The following is a 22,466-nucleotide window of genomic DNA, read 5'->3' on the forward strand; positions in this document are numbered from 1 at the left end:
ATCCATTCCGCGGAGGCGTTCGCTCGCCAAAGGCATGCTTCTGTGCGTGAACGAAACGCCGATAGAACGCTTCTTCGCACGCACATGCTGTGCAGATTGCTTCTCCGCATGTGCAAGCTGCGCAGATCGCTTCTGCGTATTCGAGCAACCGCGGAACCCTGGATGTAAACACTTCCGGGTCCGCGACATTCATAAACGGAGGCGTTCGTAAATGGAGGTAGGCGTAAACCGAGGTTCCACTGTATGGGTGTTTTATCCTTCCTTCCTACAATTTTTGATGGTTCCCATCATGCCTCGGGAGAAGCGGTTACTATCAGTTTCCAAAAGTCAAAGCATCACTTCATCCCATGATTTGGCTTCCAGTAAACAAGCCATCTTCGCCATTTTTTCCAGCCTAGGAAAGAACGGTCCCTGAATCCAGACTGCAAATAGTTAATCCGAAAGCTTCTATTCCTACAGCTGGTAGACTCCTTTCTTCCTGGCCACTGATTTATGGCCAATTGTCCTTATCTCAAACACATTCCTTTATGAATAACGCAGGTTTGGGAGGACTTTGCTGCATATTTTGAAAGCGTAGCATTCCCTCCCCCTTCCCCTCTCAGTTTCCTTTATTTCATACACACAGTTCCAGTTTTGTTAAATTCCAAAATTTATATTCTAGTTTCTTCCTTTCTCACTTGTACGTGTATATTGCATTCCAGGGAGGTTTGCCCTATCATAAACGTAGAGAAAAACTGCACCATCTCTCTCACCAAATGAAATCCCCTCTCAATCCAAACCTTTTAAATTCTTGTAGCTGGGTTCATTTTCTCAGTTTCTCATCTCATCATCTCTAGCACGCGCCTGTAGTTTACAAAAACCAAGTTAGCACGATCACCTGTGCTTCCAAAAATGGGATCGGGAGGGTCGTGGCAAGCCAGAGTACTCCCATGCACCCAGTGCCTTTGCTTGCCCCTCGACATTCCATGGGGAAGCGAGTGCCAGACAGTCAGGCAAATTGCAGGTGAGAGCCAGGTTCCTCTCGTCAACTGAAGGGGAATGCAGAAAATGCCATTCCCCCATCATTTTTCTGATTAGCTCTCTCTCTCTCTCTCTCTCCTCTGCTGTGTTGGGAGAGGCGTCCATCCCCTGGCGCACAGGAAGCACGAAGGGCACTGCAAAAAACACCTTTTGGCCTTTTCCTTCACAGGCTTGCTACCGTATGGACAATTGTGCTTCCTCCTGTAGGTTGCCAGCTCGATCTCTCTGCCCCATGGCCCACCAAGGTTCCCCCATAATCCCTTCCCTTCCCCTGCCTTCCTGGATTCTCCTCTCTGCCTTTGACATTTAAGCATCAGCTAATGAGCCACCCAGCCCACCTTCTTAACTACAGAAGACAAGGAGGAACGCAATGAATGCAAAATTAGAGGCAAGAATGCAGAAAAGCCTTTGAGAGCAGGGAAGAGATCAAAAGCCCATTTCAAACTCATTAAGGCAGCTCAAGCACCTAGACCCTTCCTTTCACACACTATAGTCCCTGCATTGCACTCAATTGGTCGGCTGGAGAGTGCTCTGTGAGGGATTCCTTCCCTCCCGCAAACACCTTCACAACATTTTCCAATCCTGACTACTGTATCCCTGGTTGTAGATTGCCAGTGTTCACAAATGCACCTCAAGCGTAGGATATGAGATCATGGCGCAGCATCCAAAGAACCTCAGTTTTGGTTTTGAAACCCAAGCTTTCTAGTCCTTGTGAAAATAAGAACACAGAGCCATCCGGATCAGGCCAACGGCCCATCAAGTCCAGCATCCTATTCCCAAAGTGGGCCAGCCTGGTGCATGTAGGAAACTAGCAAGCAGGGACCCAAGCACAAGAGCTCTCTTCTTGCCTATGATTTACAGCAGGCACATCCAACAGGTAGATTGTGATCTACCAGTAGATCACTGGATGTCTGTGGTAGATCACTGCTAGATCACTGGCACCCCTTAATAACAGCTCACCCAAAATTTTCCTCCTCCCTAAAAAAAGCTGAACTATGACCTGAAGCCCTAAACAAAAAATGGCCTCCCTCCCTCCTAAAAGAAGCTCAACAAGTTTGACCTAAACCCCCCAAAACAGGGCTTCCCCTTCCTTAAAGAAACTCAACAGCTTTGACCTGTACCCCCCAAAAGGGGGTAGACCACTCCCAGTTTTTAACTCTGTGAGTCTCTTGGGAGGTGGCCACCCCCGATTTACAGCAACTGGTATTCAGAAGCATTACTGTCTCCAACCATGGAGGGAGAGCATAGAGCATCTCTGTGCACTCCTGGGGGAGTGAGGTCCATAGTTTAACTACACCCTAGTAATGGTACGGGTATGGGACGCGGGTGGCGCTGTGGTCTAAAACAATGAACCTCTTGGGCTTCCGCCGATTGGAAGGTCGGCGGTTTTGAATCCCCGCAACAAGAGTGAGCTCCCGTTGCTCTGCCCCAGCTCCTGCCAACCTAGCAGTTCGAAAGCACGTCCAGTGCATGTAGATAAATAGGTACGGCTGGGGCAGGAAGGTAAATGGCATTTCTGTGCGCTCTGGGCTTCTGTCATGGTATTCTGTTGTGCCAGAAGCGGTTTAGTCCTGCTGGCCACATATGACCCAGAAAGCTGCCTGTGGACAAACGTGGCCTGAAAGGCGAGATGAACGCCGCAACCCCATAGTTGCGTTTGACTGGACTTAACCGTCATGGGGTCCTTTACCTTTTTTTTTTTTTTAACAGCCAAGTAAAATTACCAGAGGGTATGTAGCAGCTGCAGCTGTTGTGAGGGTATAGGGGTGGAGGGTCTAGTGTTCTGCAAGATGCATCCCTAATAGCCAACAGGATCAGAGTTACTTCCCTTGAGCTATTAGGACACCCTTGATCTCAGTGCCATGATCCCTAGGCTCTGCTCCCTTGGGCTGCCCTAGTTCTCGATCCCAAATGAGTCAATACTTACACCTCCTTGCAGACTCTTGGGCCAACTCCAGGCGGTAGATTGAGAGTCGGTTCACCCCCACCACAAATGTTGCTCTTTTCCTCCCTTACACTCCATGTTGCATTCAGAATCACTGACGTTCGCCGCTTGGATCTTGTGGCCACAATAGCATTCGGCCCCAAACTCTAGGCCTGCAAAGAGGTAACCCCTGGAAAGGAGAGAGAGAGAGAGAGAGCGCATTTTGTTTGGAGGTTTGGTGGTGGTAGCGGCGGCCTATGTTCAGGTTCAGTGGCTGGACCTGAAAGCTGAACGTCTGTGCAGCGTCCTTGGTGCTGAATTGCACCTTCCGATATCTCATGCTGTGCAGCCCCCCTAGAAATTGGCCACTTTGCAGGTAAAGGATGTCTCCTTTTTATAATATGCTGAGATAAAACAGCTGCTTAGTCTTGAAAGAGAACAAAGTCAGAAGGAAGGAAAGACAAGAAAAGGAGAAAGCTAAAGAAAGGGAAAGCAAGAAAAAAGGAAAAGAAAGGAAAAAAACAAAACAAAGAAGAAATAAGAAGAAAAATAGAAGGATTTCTGGCTCTCTTTGCTGCTGCTACATATGATATTCATTCCTTAAGATCCAACCATTCTATCTGCTATAAGCCAGTATTTTTCCAATCTTCAAATACAGTGGTACCTCTACTTACGAATAACTCTACTTATGAATGTTTCTACTTACGAACGGAGCTCCGTCCGCCATCTTGGATGCAGTTTAGATAGGGTTTTTTCTACTTACGAATTTTTAGATAGGGTTGCTTCGACTTACGAATTTTTTCGCCCAATGCATTCCTATGGGATTCGACTTACAATTTTTTTCGACTTACGAATGTGCGTTCGGAACGCATTAAATTCGTAAGTAGAGGTACCACTGTGCAGGTATTACAAGTTCATTTTTCACGCGCAAAAAGTTCATAAGAAATGTCCAATCCATAACAAATGTCACTAATGATTTTTCTCTAATTAAACACGTTAACGTTCCCATCTCAGCCACGTCCAATAGCTTTATCAGCTGTTCTTCTAACATGGCTAACCCATCTTTGTGCAGGTAGCAATCAGGTGAGGGATGCTTCCACTGTAACTGCCTCACCACGGAAAGGCTGCCTGCACCTGTGCCATGGTCCAGCAACAGATACCAGACAGATACCAGATATCCTATATACCCAGTGTCCTCACTACAGTCCTGCTGGAAATGTTGGAAAATGCCCTGGGGGTGCCCCTGCAGCCCCCAAACTCCAAGCGTCCTCTGGTATCCCTTCCCTGTACACTATGTACAGACAAAGGAATCATAGCGTCCTCTCTTTCCAGCTCCGAGAGAACACAGGAACAAGTAAAAGCAAAAGTACAGAACAATAAGTACATACAGCGGAAGAGATAAGACTGTCTTCCATTCCCACACTCTTCCCAGACAGGCTTGTGAAGTACACCAATCACATCTGCAGCATCAGAGGCATGAAATACTAACAGGAAATTGGTCCTCTGAAGATGCTACAGTATTTGCATTGCAAGGAAAGTTCCCATTGTCATGGACACAAATAGTAGTTGGGGGGGGGGACTGTGTTCACTGGGGAAATAACATGGGGGGAGAATTAAAAACCTTCTCTCCCCGCCCCCCTCTGCATGGCTGTTTCAATCTGGATCCCCCATCCACAGGTCCTTTCTCAAAAATCTTGGGCTGGGGTATTGTTTAGGGGGTTCGGGGGATGCTGTTAATTTTTGATATCTTTATTTTGAATCTTACGATTTATGTCGAAATTGTTCAGATTGGTTGGGTACTTTTTTAATGTTTTGTTTATGACTACTTTTGTCATGTTTGTTATGTATTTCTTTTACATGTTGTAAGACGCTTAAGGGACGCGGGTGGCACTGTGGGTTAAACCACAGAGCCCTAGGGCTTGCCGATCAGAAGGTCGGCGGTTTGAATCCCTGCGATGGGGTGAGCTCCCGTTGCTTGCTGTCCCTGCTCCTGCCAACCTAGCAGTTCAAAAGCACGTCAAAGTGCAGGTAGATAAATAGGTACCGCTACAGCGGGAAGGGACGCAGGTGGCACTGTGTTCCAGCTCCTGCCAACCTAGCAGTTCGAAAGCACGTCAAAGTGCAAGTAGATAAATACGGACCGCTACAGCGGGAAGGTAAACGACGTTTCCGTGTGCTGCTCTGGTTCGCCAGAAACGGCTTTGTCATGCCGGCAACATGACCTGGAAGCTGTACGCCGGCTCCCTCGGCCAATAATGCGAGATGAGCGCGCAACCCCAGAGTCGGTCACGACTGGACCTAATGGTCAGGGGTCCCTTTACCTTTACAGCGGGAAGGTAAACAGCGTTTCCGTGTGCTACTTTGGTTCGCCAGAAGCGGCTTTGTCATGCTGGCCACATGACCTGGAGGCTGTACTCGGCCAATAATGCGAGATTAGCACCACAACCCCAGAGTCGGTCACAACTGGACCTAATGGTCAGGGGTCCCTTTACCTTTACAGCGGGAAGGTAAACAGCGTTTCCGTGTGCTACTTTGGTTCGCCAGAAGCGGCTTTGTCATGCTGGCCACATGACCTGGAGGCTGTACTCGGCCAATAACGCGAGATGAGCACCACAACCCCAGAGTCGGTCATGACTGGACTTTAATGGTCAGGGGTCCCTTTACCTTTACCTTAAGATGCTTTTAAATTTTGGAAAGGTGGCATACAAATAAAATGATGGGTGGACGTTCACAACTGAGTCATTCTCAATTCTGCTAATGAGCCCAACTAAGACTCTCTTTGAGACCCTCAAAGACCTGACTGTGAAACAGTTTAGCACAAAACAAAATGTTGAGCCAAGACCATCCACCATCCCTCAGCCTGGCCTACCTCACTGGGTTGTTGTGAGGATAAAAATGGGTGCGTGGTAGGGAGAAGAAAACCATGTACGATAGCCCTAAAATCTCTGGAGGAAGGCAAAGAAAAATAATCCACGATAATGTAATTCATAGTTGAAATGGAATTGTCATGGGCCAAATCTCCATTGGGTCAATTTCCTGTTGCAGTTCTTCCTGCATAGATGTCGTCTGTGCAAAGAAACAATTTGGGTTGCCTCTTGGCACTCGGCGCCAAATGATTTACTCAAAGCGAGCAGGAGGTAACATCACTTTTCAAGAGAAAAAAAATCTCTACGTGCCTTATAGATCATAGAGTGGGACACGAACACATTACTTAAAAGGCTAGGCAGGTTGGGGAAGCCAGTATGATGTGTGTTCTGCAATTGAAGCGATAAGGAAAAGAGACCCAACAGGTGCTGGTGATGTGAGGAGCTCCTGGTCCAGAAAAACAAGGCTGGAAAGGCTCCAGGGAGGTTTTATTTCAACCCAGAATCCCACTTCTGAAAAGTTAGCTACATCCTCACTCACATTGCTCCACACCAGGGAAGCAGGTCCTTTGCCACTCCCGGTGTCATTAGACTCCAGCTTCCCTCATCCCTCGCCTTTTGCCTTTGCTTCTGCAAAATGAGATTTTAGGGAAACCGGACCCTAACCATGTTTCTACCACAGGCCAAACTCTCTCTTGGTACTCCAAGCTGGTTTGAAAGGGCCACAGAGACCACGTTCCCATCATACATTTAAAGCACTATAGACCTGGGATAGCTCAGTTGGTCAAGCACGAGATTCTTAATCTCAGGGTTGTGGGTTCGAGCCCCATGTTGGGCAAAAGAATCCTGCATTGCAGGGGGGTCGAACTAGATGACCCTTGGGACCCCTTCCAACTCTACAATTCTATGATTCTGTGATTCTATGAATACCAGTCATGGCTTCCCCCAGAGAAGCCCGGGAGCTGTCATTTGCTAAAGATGCTGATATTTGTTAAGAGACTGCTATTCCCCTCCCAGAACTACAATTTCAAGAGTTCCCCTGTGGAGAGGAATTGGTTGTTAAACCATTCCGGGAATTACAGCTCTCTGAGGGGAGCAGGGGTCTGCTAACAATTCTCAGCTCCCAGGGTTCTCTAGGGGATGTTGTAGCTGTTTAAAGTGGCGTCATGGCATGGTGTGAATATGGCCTCTTTCGATCCTTATCTCCCAACCGAGCCTTGCCTGCGACCTTTGCTCCTTCAGTTGTTCGAAGCCCCCTCTTCCCCTCCCAGAGCTACAATTCCCAGGGTTCCCTGGGGAGGGAGACGGACTTACTAAATCGCCCCAGGAATCAAAGCTCTGCGAGAAGAGCAGGGGCCTCCCGATAACTCAACAAAAACCACAGCTCCCAGAATTCTCTGGGGGAAGAAGCCATGACTTAAAATGGTTCCCTACTCTCTTTCCACAGCAGCTGCAGGTTCCTCTCGCCAGAGTTTCTAGGCTCCCCGTCTTGTCGAGAGAAGGCCATTCCATTGCAAATGAGGCCTTGCCTTCCCCCCCCCCCCAGTGAGGAAAAAAAAATCGATCTTTCAAAATTACTGGGAGGCGGTGAGGGAGGAAGAAAAACAACCACGGGGAAAGAGTCGAGCCTCTAGAGCTGACAGGAGAGAAATACATTTGATGCCTTGGAATTAATGAAGTCCCAGCTCTCTCGCGCCACCCTACCGTTCGGCGCAGTTGTCTTGGCAACGGAACAATGTCATTTTTTTGTAGTCAAAGAAGGACACTCCGCGCAGGGCTCTCCGGTGGGTGTTGTCGACGTAACAGCCGATGTATTTTGCTGTGAAAGGGAGACAGGTGTTAAAAGGAGCTGCTCTTAATTTTAATTTTATTTCCCACTAGTGTCACCCGCCCTTGTTGAGGGACACCGCAAACAACCAAAATCATTCTTGATGCGTTTTAATTCGAGGAAATCGGGGCAGCGTCCTTCCTCAGGCACATCAGAAGAACCTGCTGGATCAGGCCAAGGGTGGCCTATCGAGTCCAGCATCCTGTTCTCACAGCGGCCAACCAGGTGCCCCAAAGCAAAACCAGCAAGCTGGACTGAGCACAAGAGTCATCTCCCCTCCCAGAGCTTCCAGTAACTGGGATTCAGTATTACTGCTGCCTCCAGCTGTGGAAGCAGAGCTGAGGCTCGGTAATGGCCTGGACAAGACCCGTTTGATGCTTGTCGTACAGGCACTAAGTCCCTTTTCGCAGCCATTTTTTTGCCACCGCCTCGATCTTCCACTTTTGCTAAGCCCCCTCGGAGCATTAAAAGACAAGAGTTTAATGCTCAGCCACGATGACCTGAGTTGCTGCATCCGTTCTGCTTAGCAACACATGATACCCTGGGCGCCTGAGAGCAGAGGCATTGCTGCCTCCTCGGTAGGAACTCTCTCGTTTGCTACTGAGAAAGTCACGGGGCAGCCTGCTCTTAAAGGGATTGTGAGGAGAGCGTGGTCCTTAGCACAACCGTCCCAGCGCCCGGGGAGAGATTCAGGCATTTAGCAATGCTGCCGTGTCCCAGATTTCTGTATTTCCTTTCTCAAAAATGAGCCTTGAACAACTTTCAGGGAAGAAATTATCCATTGTTGTGTACAACTTGCCCACCAGCAGACATCAGTCACGATACAATGTCTTCCTGCCTTTTGGTAGGGAGGAGGTAGCACGGGATTCTTTTGAACTAGCAGCACAACGAAATCACAACGAAACAGCATCTCTGAGTAGATCTATAGGTTTAAAGCACGATATCGTATAATTGTACAGTTGGAAGGGACACCAAACATAATCTACTGTTGTACCTTGGAAGCTGAACGCCTTGCGAGCCAAACATTTTGGCTCCCGAACGACGCAAAAAACCCAGAAGTGAGTGTTCTGGCTGGCAAACGTTCTTTGGAACCCAAACATTTGACACAGGTTCCACAGCTTCTGATTGGCTACAGGAGCTTCCCACAGCCCATCGGAAGCCACGCCTTGGTTTCTGAACGTTTTGGAAGTCGAACGGACTTCTGGAAGGGATACTGTTCGACTTCCGAGGTACGACTGTATTCCAACCCCGCCTGCAATGCAGGAATCTCAACTAAAGCATCCATGACAGATGGCCATCCAACCTCTGCTTAAAAACCTCCAGTGAAGGAGAGTTCACCACCTTCCAGGGGAGTCTGGAAAGCATCTCTGGCCAGATCCACAACACACATTTTCTGTAAAGTTTGGGTGTAGCCTAAAGTGAAAAGGCAGGACCAGGCTGGAACCTGGGGGTGGCTCACTCTAATAGTCCAGCACAGTTGGTGTCAATGAGGAGACTTGCAGCTATGGCTGGAATTTCTGCTCCCCGAAACAGCAGCTCAAGCAAAGCTTCATTTTGCCATCTTCAGTCCCCCAACCCTCCCACCACCCCCTCGGACGCAATCAAGAATGCAGCGAGGGCCTGTTGGGCAGAAACTTCGGCAGTGCGCATCGCTCAGGCTGTTTGTTCAGCGAAGTGTAGCTACTGCCATTTCTTACGCCTATTAAGGTGGGGGGGAGGGAGAGGGAGGGGAGGGCATTCCTCTCCAAGTGCCAGGTGGGCAGTCAGCTGTTCTGTAATCTGTTAAAGCCATGCCTATTAATATGGCCTGACAAGGAACCTGAAGTCTTACTGATTAGGACAGAAATTGCCAGAGGCAGGAAGCTGTGAAAATATCACCCGCTGAGCCAGCCTCAGAATCACAGAAATGGAGAGCTGGAAGGGACCTGCAAAGCAGAGGCGGGTTTAGGGCAGCGCGATCGGTTCGCCCGCACTGGGTGCCGAGCCGAGAGGGCACTGCAACAATGACTTAGAACATAAGGTGAAAGGCCGGGGAACACATCGAATTTTGGCATTGCACAGGACACCACTGAAATTTGAAAGCCTAAAGTCTGCCACTGAGGAAGGATGGCTAAAGTACCCTTGACAGATGACCATCTGAACTCTGTTGAAAAATCTTCAGCGAAGCATTGAAAGGGATCCCAAAATGATCTAGTCCGATCCCCGCATTGCAGGAATTACAGCTAAAGAATCCTTGGCAGGTGGGCCAGCAAACCTCTGCTTTTAAAATCTCCAATGAAGGAGAGTCTCCCGAGGGAGTTCCTTCCACTGTCAAACAGCTCCTACTGTCAGAAAGTTCTTCTTAATGTTTAGTCAGGATCTCCTTTCATGTAACTGGAATCCATTAGTTTGGATCCTACTCTCTGGAGCAGCAGAAAACAAACTTGTTCCATCTTCCATGTGACAGCCCTATGGATATTTGCAGATGGCTTTCAAAGCACCTCTCAGACCTCTCTAATTCAGGCTGAACACATCCAGCTCCCTCAACCGTTCCTCATAAGGCTTAGTTTCTAGACCCTTCATCGTCTTCTAACCATGGTTCCAAAGAGGCTCATCCAGACTACCTCTCCAGCTATGTTCACCCAGCAGTTTATTCAATTTTCATGACTTTTCTCTGACTGTCAAGCTCTGTTTTAAATGTAAAAGCCACTTGTGGAATATAGCGCAAAGTGTTGTGCTCGTTTCTGTGTCATTTCCTTCGGGGGGGGGGGGGCGGATCTGTTTGCAAATAATATGGAAACGAGTGCTAAACTTGTGCTATATTCAAGAAGCAGCATTTAAGTTGTGTGAAAGCTCAAATATAATGTGGGAAATTAACACACTGTGCAAATGGAATGCACTGCCATGTAAATGGAATCCTGATTTCCTCATTAAGCAACTACTCTATTCCAAACTTAAAAATGGAAAGCGTAATGCTGGTGGTCAACAAAAGAGGTTTAAAGATTCTCTCAAGGCAAATCTTTAAAAATGTAGGATAAACACTGACAACTGGGAAACACTGGCCTGCAAGCGCTCCAACTGGAGAACAGCCTTTACCAAAGGTGTTGTAGGTTTTGAAGAATCTTGAACTCAGGACAAAAGGGAGAAACGTGCTAAGAGGAAAACATGCTTGGCAAATCCACACCATGATCAACTCCTGCTCAGAAACCAATGTCCCCACTGTGGAAGGATGTGTGGATCCAGAATTGGCCTCCACAGTCACCTATGGACTCATTGTTAAAACCGTGTTTATGGAAGGCAGTCTTACTCGGCTATGAGTGAGCGCCAAAGAAGATGATGTCCATTCACATGACATAAAATTCACTTCAGGAAAACTAATGGAATACAATTAGTGCTTAGCGTCCATTTCCATGTTACTGGGATCCAGGAGAGGAAACTATGTTTGCAGCCCCCTTAGCCTGGAAAACTGTGGGAATAAAGCAGTGAAATTTGGGGTGCTGTAACAGCACAGAGTCCTTTCCTGCTGTTTTCATGGGCGAAATCACGGGAAGAGCAGAAGCAGGAATGTGTGGGAAGCGCAGTCAAGTAGCGGCAAAGCCCAATGACATTTGTTGTTGTTGCCTACTGGGTATGAATGACAATTCACACAACATGCCAGTAGATTGATCAACAAGCCACAGTTCCACAACACAGCAGGTCCTGCGGTGTGAAAGAAATGTTAGAAAACGGGACAGAAATTCTACCAGCATGAACTCCATATATGTCCCCTCGAGTGTGTCAATTGGCAGAACTGGTACAGTTCCAGATGCCTCATGTTGTATGCCTGTTCTGCAGCCGAAAGAAATCAATATTTCAGTGTGGCAGTACTTGCACACTGTGGAACTCCCTGCCTTTGGACATCAGGCAAGTGCCTTCACCCTTTTTGGCACCTGCTAATAATAATAATAATAATAATAATAATAATAATAATAATAATAATTTATACCCCGCCCATCTGGCCGGGTTCCCCCAGCCACTCTGGGCGGCTTCCAACAAAACATTAAAAAACAGAAATCAAACATTAAAAGCTTCCCTAAACAGGGCTGCCTTGAGATGCCTTCTAAAGGTCTGGTAATTGTTGTTCTCTTTGACCTCTGGTGGGAGGGCATTCCACAGGGTGGGTGCCACTACCGAGAAGGCCCTCTGCCTGGTTCCCTGTAACTTGGCTTCTCGTAGCGAGGGAATCGGCAGAAGACCCTCGGCGCTTGACCTCAGTGTCCGGGCAGAACGATGGGGGTGGAGATGCTCCTTCAGGTATACTGGACCGAGGCCGTTTAGGGCTTTAAGCACTTTTGTTTGGATGTTCAGCTTTATTTAGCCTAACATTATTTTGACTTTTCAAAAGTTTTTAATCTTTGTTGTTTGTTTTTCTTAGCAATAATTTTATTGGGGTTTCCCCCCCCCCTTCTCATAAACTGCTTTGAGATTTTTTTATAAATAAATACTAACTAAATATATAATAATGAGGAAAGCTAGCACAATATCCCCCACGTCTTAATGCCTTCTGCCTCCCATCTCTTCGCTGGACTGCAGTCATGTCACACCAGCACACAGCGAGGGACCCAAATTGAGCGTGGCTCTCAGAATACCCTGCCCAGCAACTGTCCAGGATGAAGCCCCTTATCTGGACCTCCAAGAGGAGGAGGAGGAGGAAGCAGCAATGACAGGGCAGCATATGGCAGCAGACAGGGACAGGTTTGAACTTTGAACTGTTATATACAGATGGCAAGCCAGGCAGGAGACCTACAATCAACTTTGAGGAGTGTGGATTGTAAAGGAGAAATGAGTTTTTTGCTTGGCGTATCTTTTCAGCAAGAGCAAATCATGTAGGCTCACCCTCCTGAAATGTGAACAGAGCTGAATCCCCACCCCACCCCTAATGGAGCACTCCATGTCTCCAGTCCTCTCTTCCTGTGTTCTAGGCTGCTTTCAAGTGATATCGAAGGCCGGCTGATCTTGATCCCTGTCTCCTGGGAAGAAGCAACAAAGCTCTAGAGTATCCCAGTATATTTTGCTGGTGGACAAGGCCAGTGGCGGGGGTGGGGCGGGAGCAGCTAGGGCCTGCATACCCCACCTCCTCTGCCCCTGTTGCCTGAGGTGGCATCATAAGAAAGGGGAGGAAAAGGGAGGCTGGAGAGAAGTAGGCACTGGAAGAGGAACATTCATGGCCGTCTTAAGCACATCCGGCGCCGTGGTGCAAAGCTCCCTCCGGCACCCCCCCCTCCGGCACCCCACCCCCCGAGTTTTTTTTAGGGAGGAGGGCGATGCCTGTGGGGCTGGAGGAGGCAGACAGCGGTGGGAGGGCAGCTCCTCTGATGGGGAAGAGGCGAAGGCTGGACACCTCCCGGCTCAGCTGGCCGCTTTGTGCCACGTTGGCCATGGCAGATGGAGGGTCCGGGCACAGCGCTGCTTTGGCGCGGCATGGGGGAGGCGGGCGAGAGTGGTGAGCTGATGCCAGAAGGCACCACGTCCAGCCTCCACCTCTTCCCTGGTGCCCTCCAGAACTTTGGTGCCCTCCCCCCCACCCCCCGCCTCCCCCCCCCCGCCCCTGCCCTTGGCGCCCCGCGCCACTAGCCTCTATGGGTAAGACGCCCCTGGGAACATTCTCCGTCAGGGGTGACTGAAGTGGCAGCGGCTCCTATCCACAGCCGAAAGAGGAGCAGCAATGGTGTGTGATATCTCCTTTCTGGGTCTCTCCCCCTCCCCCCGCTGCCCCCAGCCTGCTGCCTGGGTGGCCCTGCCCTGCCATGGCTCCTCAGTGCCATTCCAGTGCCAGCCAGTTCTATCCCCCGACACACCAGCTTCATCAGTAATGTTCCTAAATGAGAGGAGAAGAGGAAACACCCAAATCAGCCAAGACCAAGGACTGAGCATGAGGGAGCAAGGGATTTTCCTCCCCTACGATCATGCCCAAGGATGCAAGGATCTGGGCCCACCTTCCATTGCCCCTGATGACGGGGCGTTGCCATCCAAGCACAGCCCCATCTGACTCCATCTCTCCATCACCACGGAGTGTCACAGAAACAATGGCCATCGCAAAGTGGCGTGCAAGCTCTCGCTCTCTCCCACTCTCCGAGCCTCTTTCTCCCCGAAAACCTCCACTCCCTGTCTGGGGAATCATCAATCATGATGACAGCCCTGTTAAGCCACAGGCTAGGCATGTTCTGCTGAGAGTGCTCTCCCGCATACTGACGATGCTTTGATTTACAAGCCATCAGGCTCTATGCGGGAAAACATGCTGGGTGTTCATTCTGCATCCGTGCTCCCAAAAGGAAAAAGAAAGAAACCTCTAGCCACTGCTGTTGTGTTTTGTTTTGTTTTAAAAAGGGGGCAAGTCCCTTCTGCAAAAATCTCTCCTTAAAAGACACCTCACCTGGAAAGGCTTTGGCCTAGCCTCTGAGCTGAACCAGATCCCTAGGATGCACAAAATGGCTACAAGGGGGAAGATTCCATCCCCTTCCATTCCTTTCGCCTTCCTCTTATTCTCTCCTCCTCTCGAATTTTGACCTAAAGCAGGAGAGCTTCTGAAATGAATGCTGGAATGGGAGCGTTCACAGTTTGCGACCACTTTCAGTTCAATTCCCTCACCGCTCTGTGTTACTGACACACATATGTCCATGAAGAAAAACACTGAGGTGATAATATGGAAGTAAGGAAAGTCAAAATGCTACTAGCCGCAATGGCTGTGCTCTGCCTTTACAAGTGGGAGGCTGCAATGCTTCTGAACACCAGCATTCCCTCCAACATTTCTGCAGTGAAAATAGGGGTGTACCCAGCCCATCTGATTGGGTTGCCCCAGTCACTCTGGGAAGCTTCCAACATATATAAAAACATAATACAACAATAAACATTTTTTTAAAAACTTCCCTATACAGGACTGCCTTCAGATGTCTTCTAAAGGTTGCATTGTTACTTATCAGTCCCATGGACTGCAAGAAGATCAAACCGATCCATTCTGAAGGAAATCAGCCCTGAGTGCTCACTGGAAGGACAGATCGTGAAGCTGAGGCTCCAATACTTTGGCCACCTCATGAGAAGAGAAGACTCCCTGGAAAAGACCCCGATGTTGGGAAAGATTGAGGGCACAAGGAGAAGGGGACGTCAGAGGACAAGATGGTTGGACAGTGTTCTCGAAGCTATGAACATGAGTCTGACCAAACTGCAGGAGGCAGTGGAAGACAGGAGTGCCTGGCGTGCTCTGGTCCATGGGGTCACGAAGAGTCGGACACGACTAAACAACAACAACAAGAAGAAGTTACTTATCTACTTGGCTCAGGGGCCGCATAACTCTATGCCCTCCAACATTTCTCCGATGGAAATAGGGATGTCCTAAGGAAAAGTGGGAGATTTGGGGATCAAATCAGAAACCAGGACGGCTTCTGTAAATCCGGGACTGTCCCTGGAAAATAGGGACACTTGGAAGGCCTAGCCGAGAGGGAGGAGAAGGCCGCCATCACCACCCACGGAGGAGGGAGGGAGGGAGAGGAAGGTGGGACAGCACTGCTATAGCCACATGCACCGTCCAGAGCATACCTGCCAAGTTCCGGCCTGAGAAATAAGGGACTGGACCGGAAGTAGCAGGCCGGAAGTAGCAGGCCGGAAGTAGCAGACCGGAAGTCGCACTGCAGCCATTTTGGAACTGGGCAAAGCAGCATCAAAAGTCGCTTCTGAGCATGCTCCGCCCAGTTCCAAAATGGCCACCGCGCCAGAATAAATCCATTTTTTTGGCTGGGGACAGCGGGAAAAACGGGGGTTTCCCAGGGAATACGGGAGACTTGGCAGCTATGGTCCAGAGTGCCTAGCTACAAGGACAGGAGGGTGAGGCAACACAGTTGCGCTCCTGGTTTCGTGTTTCTCTGCTCCCAGGTTGGGGCTAGTTTGCAAGCAGAGACACCGCTGGCCAGTCTACCAGACATTGCAACACTTGTCCTGCCCCGGGTGCCTGCAATCCACGCTACGCCCCTGGAAACCAGGGAGAGTTGCTCTTGTGCTCAGGTCCTGCTTGCTGGTTTTCCTTTGGAGCATCTTCTTGGCCACTGTGAGAAGAGGATGCTGGGCCAGAGGGACACCCCTTGGCAGGCTCTTTGGAGGTTCTTGCAGAGAAGCACGGCTGGAGCCGGCTGTTGACGCAGCCCTACTCCAAACAGACAAAGCCATCTAGAAAGGGGAAGCTGTTGCGTTGAATGGGGGAACGATTTGCATCTGCTCGGCCACCTTTTTACGAGAGTCAATAGAGGGGTGTGTGTCAGCGACAGACACTGCTCACCCACGTTGAGTGATGCAGTTACTTCCCAAGGCCAATCGCTGTCACCATCATTAGGAATTAGGAGCCGTCGTAGCGGAGGTTAATTGTTGCGGACACCTTGCATATGGCTGGGAATGCGATGGCCGACTGTGCCGCCAATGACAGTTGAGTCTTCACTCACCATCTGGTAGAGATTTTCTGATTGTCATTTCAAATTAAACTAATGAGCCCGGCCAAATATGTTCCCCCAAACGGATCCAGCCCCCTCTTCTCTGTTCACTGAGCATGGCAACCGAGCCAAAAGCTCGCGAGGAGGAGGGAAATGTCGCCTCCTTTTTTAGTTTGGAGGGGAGCTGTTGTTGAAAAGGGCTGCCCTGGCAACTTCGAACGAGGGAAGCAAATCTAGAGGCAACTGGAGAATTCCTGCGAATATGACATCAGGATGTAACAAGCTTTTTGCAAGGTCTTACGCTGGGAAAGGAAAGAGGGTGGACACTTCAATGGCTGCGGCAAATCAGAACTGCAACAAAATGCTGCAGCATGAGCGCTCCAGCTCCCAGTAGCCACCCATGTCTTCTTCCAGGAAGACTCCACAGGGCCAGGGTGGGATGTTTCATATCCTCACCCACCCCTGCTATGCCCCACCGTCACCCTTGGGAATGTGCCACCCTCTGGCAATTGCCTCACTGTGCCTCATAGGTGGGCCGGCTCTGAGATTCCATCCTACACCCTTTCCCAGATTGACAGCATACTGTGCCCACTGAGCCTGCTAACCTTTCAGCGGGCTGTTCTGGATAAACCCAAGCAACCAACCACCCATCCCGCCGCCGCTGCCATGTGTTGACCCCACAAACATATATGTACACTTATAGTTCAGTTAGTAGAGCATGAGACTCTTAATCTCAGGGTTGCGGGTTCAAGCAGGGTGTGCCAACTTGAACAAAATATTGTGGGGGGTCAGGTAAAACCCGCCCCGCACAATCGATCACATGACACAGTGCGCACACACCATTTGAATGGGAATGCCCATCAACTTTGCAGCGGCCCGCCCCCCCTCTAATATTTTACTATGGGGGCCAAAGCCCCCACGGCTCCTAAGAGTTGGCTCTTATGGGTTCAAGTCTCACGTTTGGCAAGAAATTCCCACATTGCAGGGGGTTGGACTAGATGACCGTTGTGGTCCCTTCCAACTCTTTGATTCTATGGTCTTGTTCACAGGTGGTGCTGTTTTTGTGATGGGCGTTTGGAGAATGCCTTTATCGCTGGTACCTAAACTGGGTGGAATGGGTCTGTCTCTCTGACTGCCCCTCTGAACTTTCCATAAGACATGGCCCTCGCTAGCCTTCCCCCAGGGCCTTCTTGAGTTGCTTTATCCCTGAGCTGTGGGGATGCCTCATGCCTGGCAAGTTTCGTATCCTGTGCTCCATTGACTATTGCCTCTGGCCGCATGAAGAACTGTTCCCTCAGGCTGAAAAAGCTTCCCTGCCCCCTGGATCTCAACTTTGCACTAATCCAGATATCTGGCATATTATTCAGAAAGGCATGATGTGAATATAAGAATATCAGGATATAAGGCGAGCCGGCGGAATCAGGCAAGTGGCCCGTCTAGTCCAACATCCTGTTCTTGCAGTGGGCAAGCAGGTGGCCCTGTGGCAAGCAGGATCTGACCAGAAGAGCGGCACTCTCCCGTCCTATGGTTTCCAGCAACTGGCATTCAGAAGCATCACTGACTGTGGAAGCAGAGCATAGTCACCGTTGCCCAGTGGCCATCGATAGCCCTCTCCTTTGCAAATCATAAGAACATAAGACCCAGCAGTTAGAATTCCTGATTTTCACCCAGGTGGTCAGTGTTCGACTCCCGGTATGGGAACCGTGCAATTTTTAAAAAAATGTTTGGGATAGCTCAGTTGGTAGAACATGAGACTCTTGATCTCAGGGTTGTAGGTCCAAGCCCCACGTTGGGCAAAATATCCCCGCATTGCAGGGGGTTGAACTAGATGACTCTCGTGGTACCTTCCAACTCTATAATCCTATGCTTCGAGGAGGAGAGCCTGCTGGATCAGGCCAGTGGCCCATCTAGCCCAGCATCCTGCCCCAAATGGAAACCACAAGCAGGACCCAAGCAGAAGAGGTCCTCGGTAGCCTTCTCCTCCTCTATGAATTTGTCCAGTCCTCTTTTCAATCCATCTAGGTTGGTGGGCAGGTGGCGCTGTGGGTTAAACCACTGAGCCTAGGGCTTGCTGATCAGAAGGTTGGCGGTTCGAATCCCTGTGACGGGGTGAGCTCCCGTTGCTTGGTCCCAGCTCCTGCCAACCTAGCAGTTCAAAAGCAGGAAGGTAAACGGCGTTTCCATGTGCTGCTCTGGTTTGCCAGAAGCGGCTTTGTCATGCTGGCCACATGACCTGGAAGCTATACGCCGGCTCCCTCGGCCAATAATGCGAGATGAGCGCGCAACCCCAGAGTCGGTCACGACTGGACCTAATGGTCAGGGGTCCCTTTACCTTTACCTTAGGTTGGTGGGCATCACTGCCTCCTGTGGGAGGGAGTTCCAGGGTTTAACTCTGAGCTGTGTGCAGAAGTCCTTTCTTTTTAAAGCCCCGGATCTTCCAACATTCAGGTTGCTCGGATGTTCTGGGGTTGTGAGATGGGGAGAAAAAACTTCCCTCTATCCCCACATTTTGCTTACGACATGTTGACAAGGGTTCTGGGGACTACGGCATCGGAATGACAGAGGAGCCTCTGGGCTGCCCTTCCACTTTGTAATGAATGAAGCAGCGGCACAGCGGCATCCTCTCCTCTCCAAAAAAATAAGCAACCTGTCAGGTAGAGTAAATGAGGCCTTCAAGGCACTAAGTGCTCTCCAGACAGTCCCCATAAGTCACCAGTCAAAATACACCATCAGCAGAGCAAAGTGAAAGGGATGCGATGATGCCTGGGCTTTTGGCTTTGAAGAACACCTGACCTGCGCCAAATCAGCCCCACATCTGACTCTTCAAATAGATTGAGGTTGAATCCTGGCAAGACAGAAGTACTGTTTTTTGGGGGGGCAGGGGGCGGGATGTTGTGGAGGACTCCCTGGTCCTGAATGGGGTCACTGTGCCCCTGAAGGACCAGGTGCGCAGCCTGGGAGTCATTTTGGACTCACAGCTGTCCATGGAGGTGCAGGTCAGTTCTGTGTCCAGGGCAGCTGTCTACCAGCTCCATCTGGTATGCAGGGTGAGACCCTACCTGCCTGCGGACTGTCTCGCCAGAGTGGTGCATGCTCTGGTTATCTCCCACTTGGACTACTGCAATGCGCTCTACGTGGGGCTACCTTTGAAGGTGACTCGGAAACTACAACTAATCCAGAATTCGGCAGCTAGACTGGTGACTGGGAGCGGCCACCGAGACCACATAACACCGGTCTTGAAAGACCTTCATTGGCTCCCAGTACATTTCCGAGCACAATTCAAAGTGTTGGTGCTGACCTTTAAAGCCCTAAATGGCCTCGGTCCAGTATACCTGAAGGAGCATCTCCACCCCCATCGTTCTGCCCGGACACTGAGGTCCAGCGCCAAGGGCCTTCTGGCGGTTCCCTTGCTGTTAGAAGCCAAGTTACAGGGAACCAGGCAGAGGGCCTTCTCAGTAGTGGCGCCCGCCCTGTGGAACACCCTCCCATCGGATGTCAAAGAGAAAAACAACTACCAGACTTTTAGAAGACATCTGAAGGCAGCCCTGTTTAGAGAAGTTTTTAATGTCTGGTGTTTTATTGTATTTTTAATATTCTATTGGGAGCTGCCCAGAGTGTCTGGGGAAACCCAGCCAGATGGGCAGGGGAGGGTATAAATAATAAATTATTATTATTATTATTATTTGAGGAAAACAAGGCCCTCCAGACACTCCGAACACTCGGGGCCAGCCCTACCCTTAGGCAGAGTGAGGTGATTGCCTCAGGTGGCAAATTCTGGGGGAGCAAGAAGCAGTGGCAAAGGTATTGGTGGGGAGAGCTGTAAGTGTTTTCCAATCTTAAATTTGGTTCTCTTAATGTCCACATTCATTTGCAATTTATTTGTTTTTTAAAGAATTCATCAGCACATTTTAATGGATGCTTTTGGAGAACAAATATTGTTAGTTATATTTTCTTACGAAATTGTTTCTAGGCCATCAAAGCTGATGAGAGCTGCCACATTTAACAGTGATTTTTTTATTTAAAAAAACAGATTGGGGGGAGGCTCAGCCTTATTTAAGAAGATGCAATTTGAAAGAGGGTGGCTTACTGAAACCTGTTTTGAAATCCACACCAAGGGGAGAGAATTCCATCGCTGAGCAGACCGCTCTGGGCTACAAAGACCAATGTCCTGACTTTGCAGAGGGGAGCTTACTATGATTTCTTTCCATAGTATCACAACATCACCCTATTCACTAAGGCTGCATATGCATGACTGCTTGTTCCATTTTCATGACATTTCCATAACTGTTGATTTCAGCATTATATCTTAGCTTTCCTACGACGGAGAAGCCACTTCCAGAAATATAGGGAGCACACAGCAAGTTCAGCACTCATTTGCATATTGCTTATAAACCCTTTTTTTCTGGAAGCCAATTATATGGAAATAAGCATTAAACTTGCACCATATTCTGCTGTATTTCTGGAAGAGGTTTCTATGTCCCCTGGAAGCTCAGATGAAATGCAGAAACACATAGTTAGCGAAATGTCATGAAAGCAGAATAAACTGCCTTGTGAATGCAGTCTAATTCAGTTTTGTAAACAGCCCCTCCCTCAATCAACTACAAGCAGAAATCATAACCAGGTTACTGTTTGCTTCTTCTTCTTCTTCTTCTTCTTCTTCTTCTTCTTCTTCTTCTTCTTCTTCTTCTTCTTCTTCTTCTTCTTCTTCTTCTTCTTCTTCTTCTTCTTCTTCTTCTTCTTCTTCTTCTTCTTCTTCTTCTTCTTCTTCTTCTTCTTTCTTCTTCTTCTTCTTCTTACGTCTGTCCCCCACCCCCACCCTATTTTTAGGCCAGAAAGGGCTGACATGGATCATTTATAAACATACTGAATAGTGAAAGAAAGAAAGAAAGAACATAACATTGGTATATTTATTTGCTGGGCTCCCTGATTGGCTGGAACTGGCTGCATTGTGATCCCTGATTGGTTGGGATCACCCAACCAGGGAGAAGGAGGAAGCGGCAGCAAAAGTTCAGAATGGAACAAAAGCGAAAGCAGGAGACAGAATTGAATTTCAGGTTCTGAACGTTTGACAATCATTATTTTTGATCCCAAATTCAAACCAGGGGGATATTTGACGTCGTCCTCATAAGGATGCGACCTGTAGAGAGAAGACGTTTGCAAAAAAAAACAACCACCCAGGGAAGGAAAAGAGGCTGGATTTCAGAAACCCCAGCAAAAATTTTACGTTCCATTCCAAACCAAAAGCTTTCATTTGTCTCCCATATACCCGCTCAAAGGAGATGTTACCTCTGTCTTCTTCCTTCTCTCGCACGTTCCTGCCCTTGAGAGCTCTACTCCAAGTCCCGCCGTAGTCCCCTATCTTGCTCCTCCCCGCTGTATCCTTGGAAGGGCTCTTAAACCAAGATCCATACCTCCGGGCTACGGTCAAAGATTCCGGTGTCTCTTTAAACTCCCTGCCAAGTTGTAGCGTCACCAAAGACTGGGCTTCCATCCCATTCCCGGGGCCATCATTGGCCCTGGGCACATTCTCCAAGACTCTCACCTCTCCGGTGAAGCTGGCATGGAGGAACACTAAACTCCCAGCAGTCAGGTAGAGGGCAATGAGCGTGAAGAAGCGGATGGGTTTCCGCCGAAAATACCGCTGGAACTTTAGCAGGAGCTTGGCCATGCCGGTTTCATTACGTTCCTTGACTGGGCACAAATCCGCAGCACGCAGAAAGGCTCCAGCCGTGAGCTTGCCAAGGAATTCCCAAGCAGGCGGAATAAATTGTGGTTGATGTCAAAGGCCAAAACGGAAGGGAGACGACAGTGTGCTATTGCCGATGGCTCAAATGCGGCATTTTGGCATATTGGGTACCCAAAACACCACACGATTCTAATGGTCCCCCAGGCCTAGACTTGGAAAGGGAAGGTGTATTGTCTTATTTTAGATATCAGTCTTGCTCTGAGATAAGGTGGCGCTTTCTCAAAGCATCGTTTTCTGCTGGCGCCTTTGCCTCCCATTCACATCCTCTCAGAATCTGGCCCAGAGATTCCATCGACGGAGGGATCATGTTTAGGAGAGGGATGTGTTCCAAAAGCCGTTTGAAAGCCGACCGGATTCCCTTTGCCGGCTTTCCATCTGATGGGATCGGTTGTTTTGACGGCACTCCTCGAACAGAAGAGGCAGGAGGGACTCCCCTTTCAGATGAAGAATGGAGACATATCCAGGGACTTCCTAGGAATAAAGGAATGGCTGGGAACTTTGCGAAACAAACCTCGGCTCACTGCGGCAGCATCCAAACAAGAACGCTCTACCTGGAAATCAAAGAGGAGAAAACTTGTCAGGAAGAGAAAGCAGGAGGGTGAATTATACGCTGGAGGCTGGAAACCCGCGAGTGGCTGCTTATTATATGAAA

General features: G+C 49.2%; 1 protein-coding gene across 1 annotated transcript in view; it reads right to left on the reverse strand.

Moving 5' to 3' along the window:
* Positions 1-21,736, reverse strand: part of WSCD2 (WSC domain containing 2) — a 49,178-nt gene extending 27,442 nt beyond the window's left edge. Inside the window, 4 exon segments of the mRNA XM_035119701.2 lie at positions 2,948-3,026; positions 3,029-3,134; positions 7,513-7,627; positions 21,355-21,736. Of these exon segments, the coding sequence (XP_034975592.2) occupies positions 2,948-3,026; positions 3,029-3,134; positions 7,513-7,627; positions 21,355-21,736 (682 nt within the window).
* Positions 21,737-22,466: the final 730 nt, after the last annotated feature.

Source organism: Zootoca vivipara, chromosome 6 (assembly GCF_963506605.1).
Source record: "Zootoca vivipara chromosome 6, rZooViv1.1, whole genome shotgun sequence".
In the NCBI taxonomy this organism is placed as follows: Eukaryota; Metazoa; Chordata; class Lepidosauria; order Squamata; family Lacertidae; genus Zootoca; species Zootoca vivipara.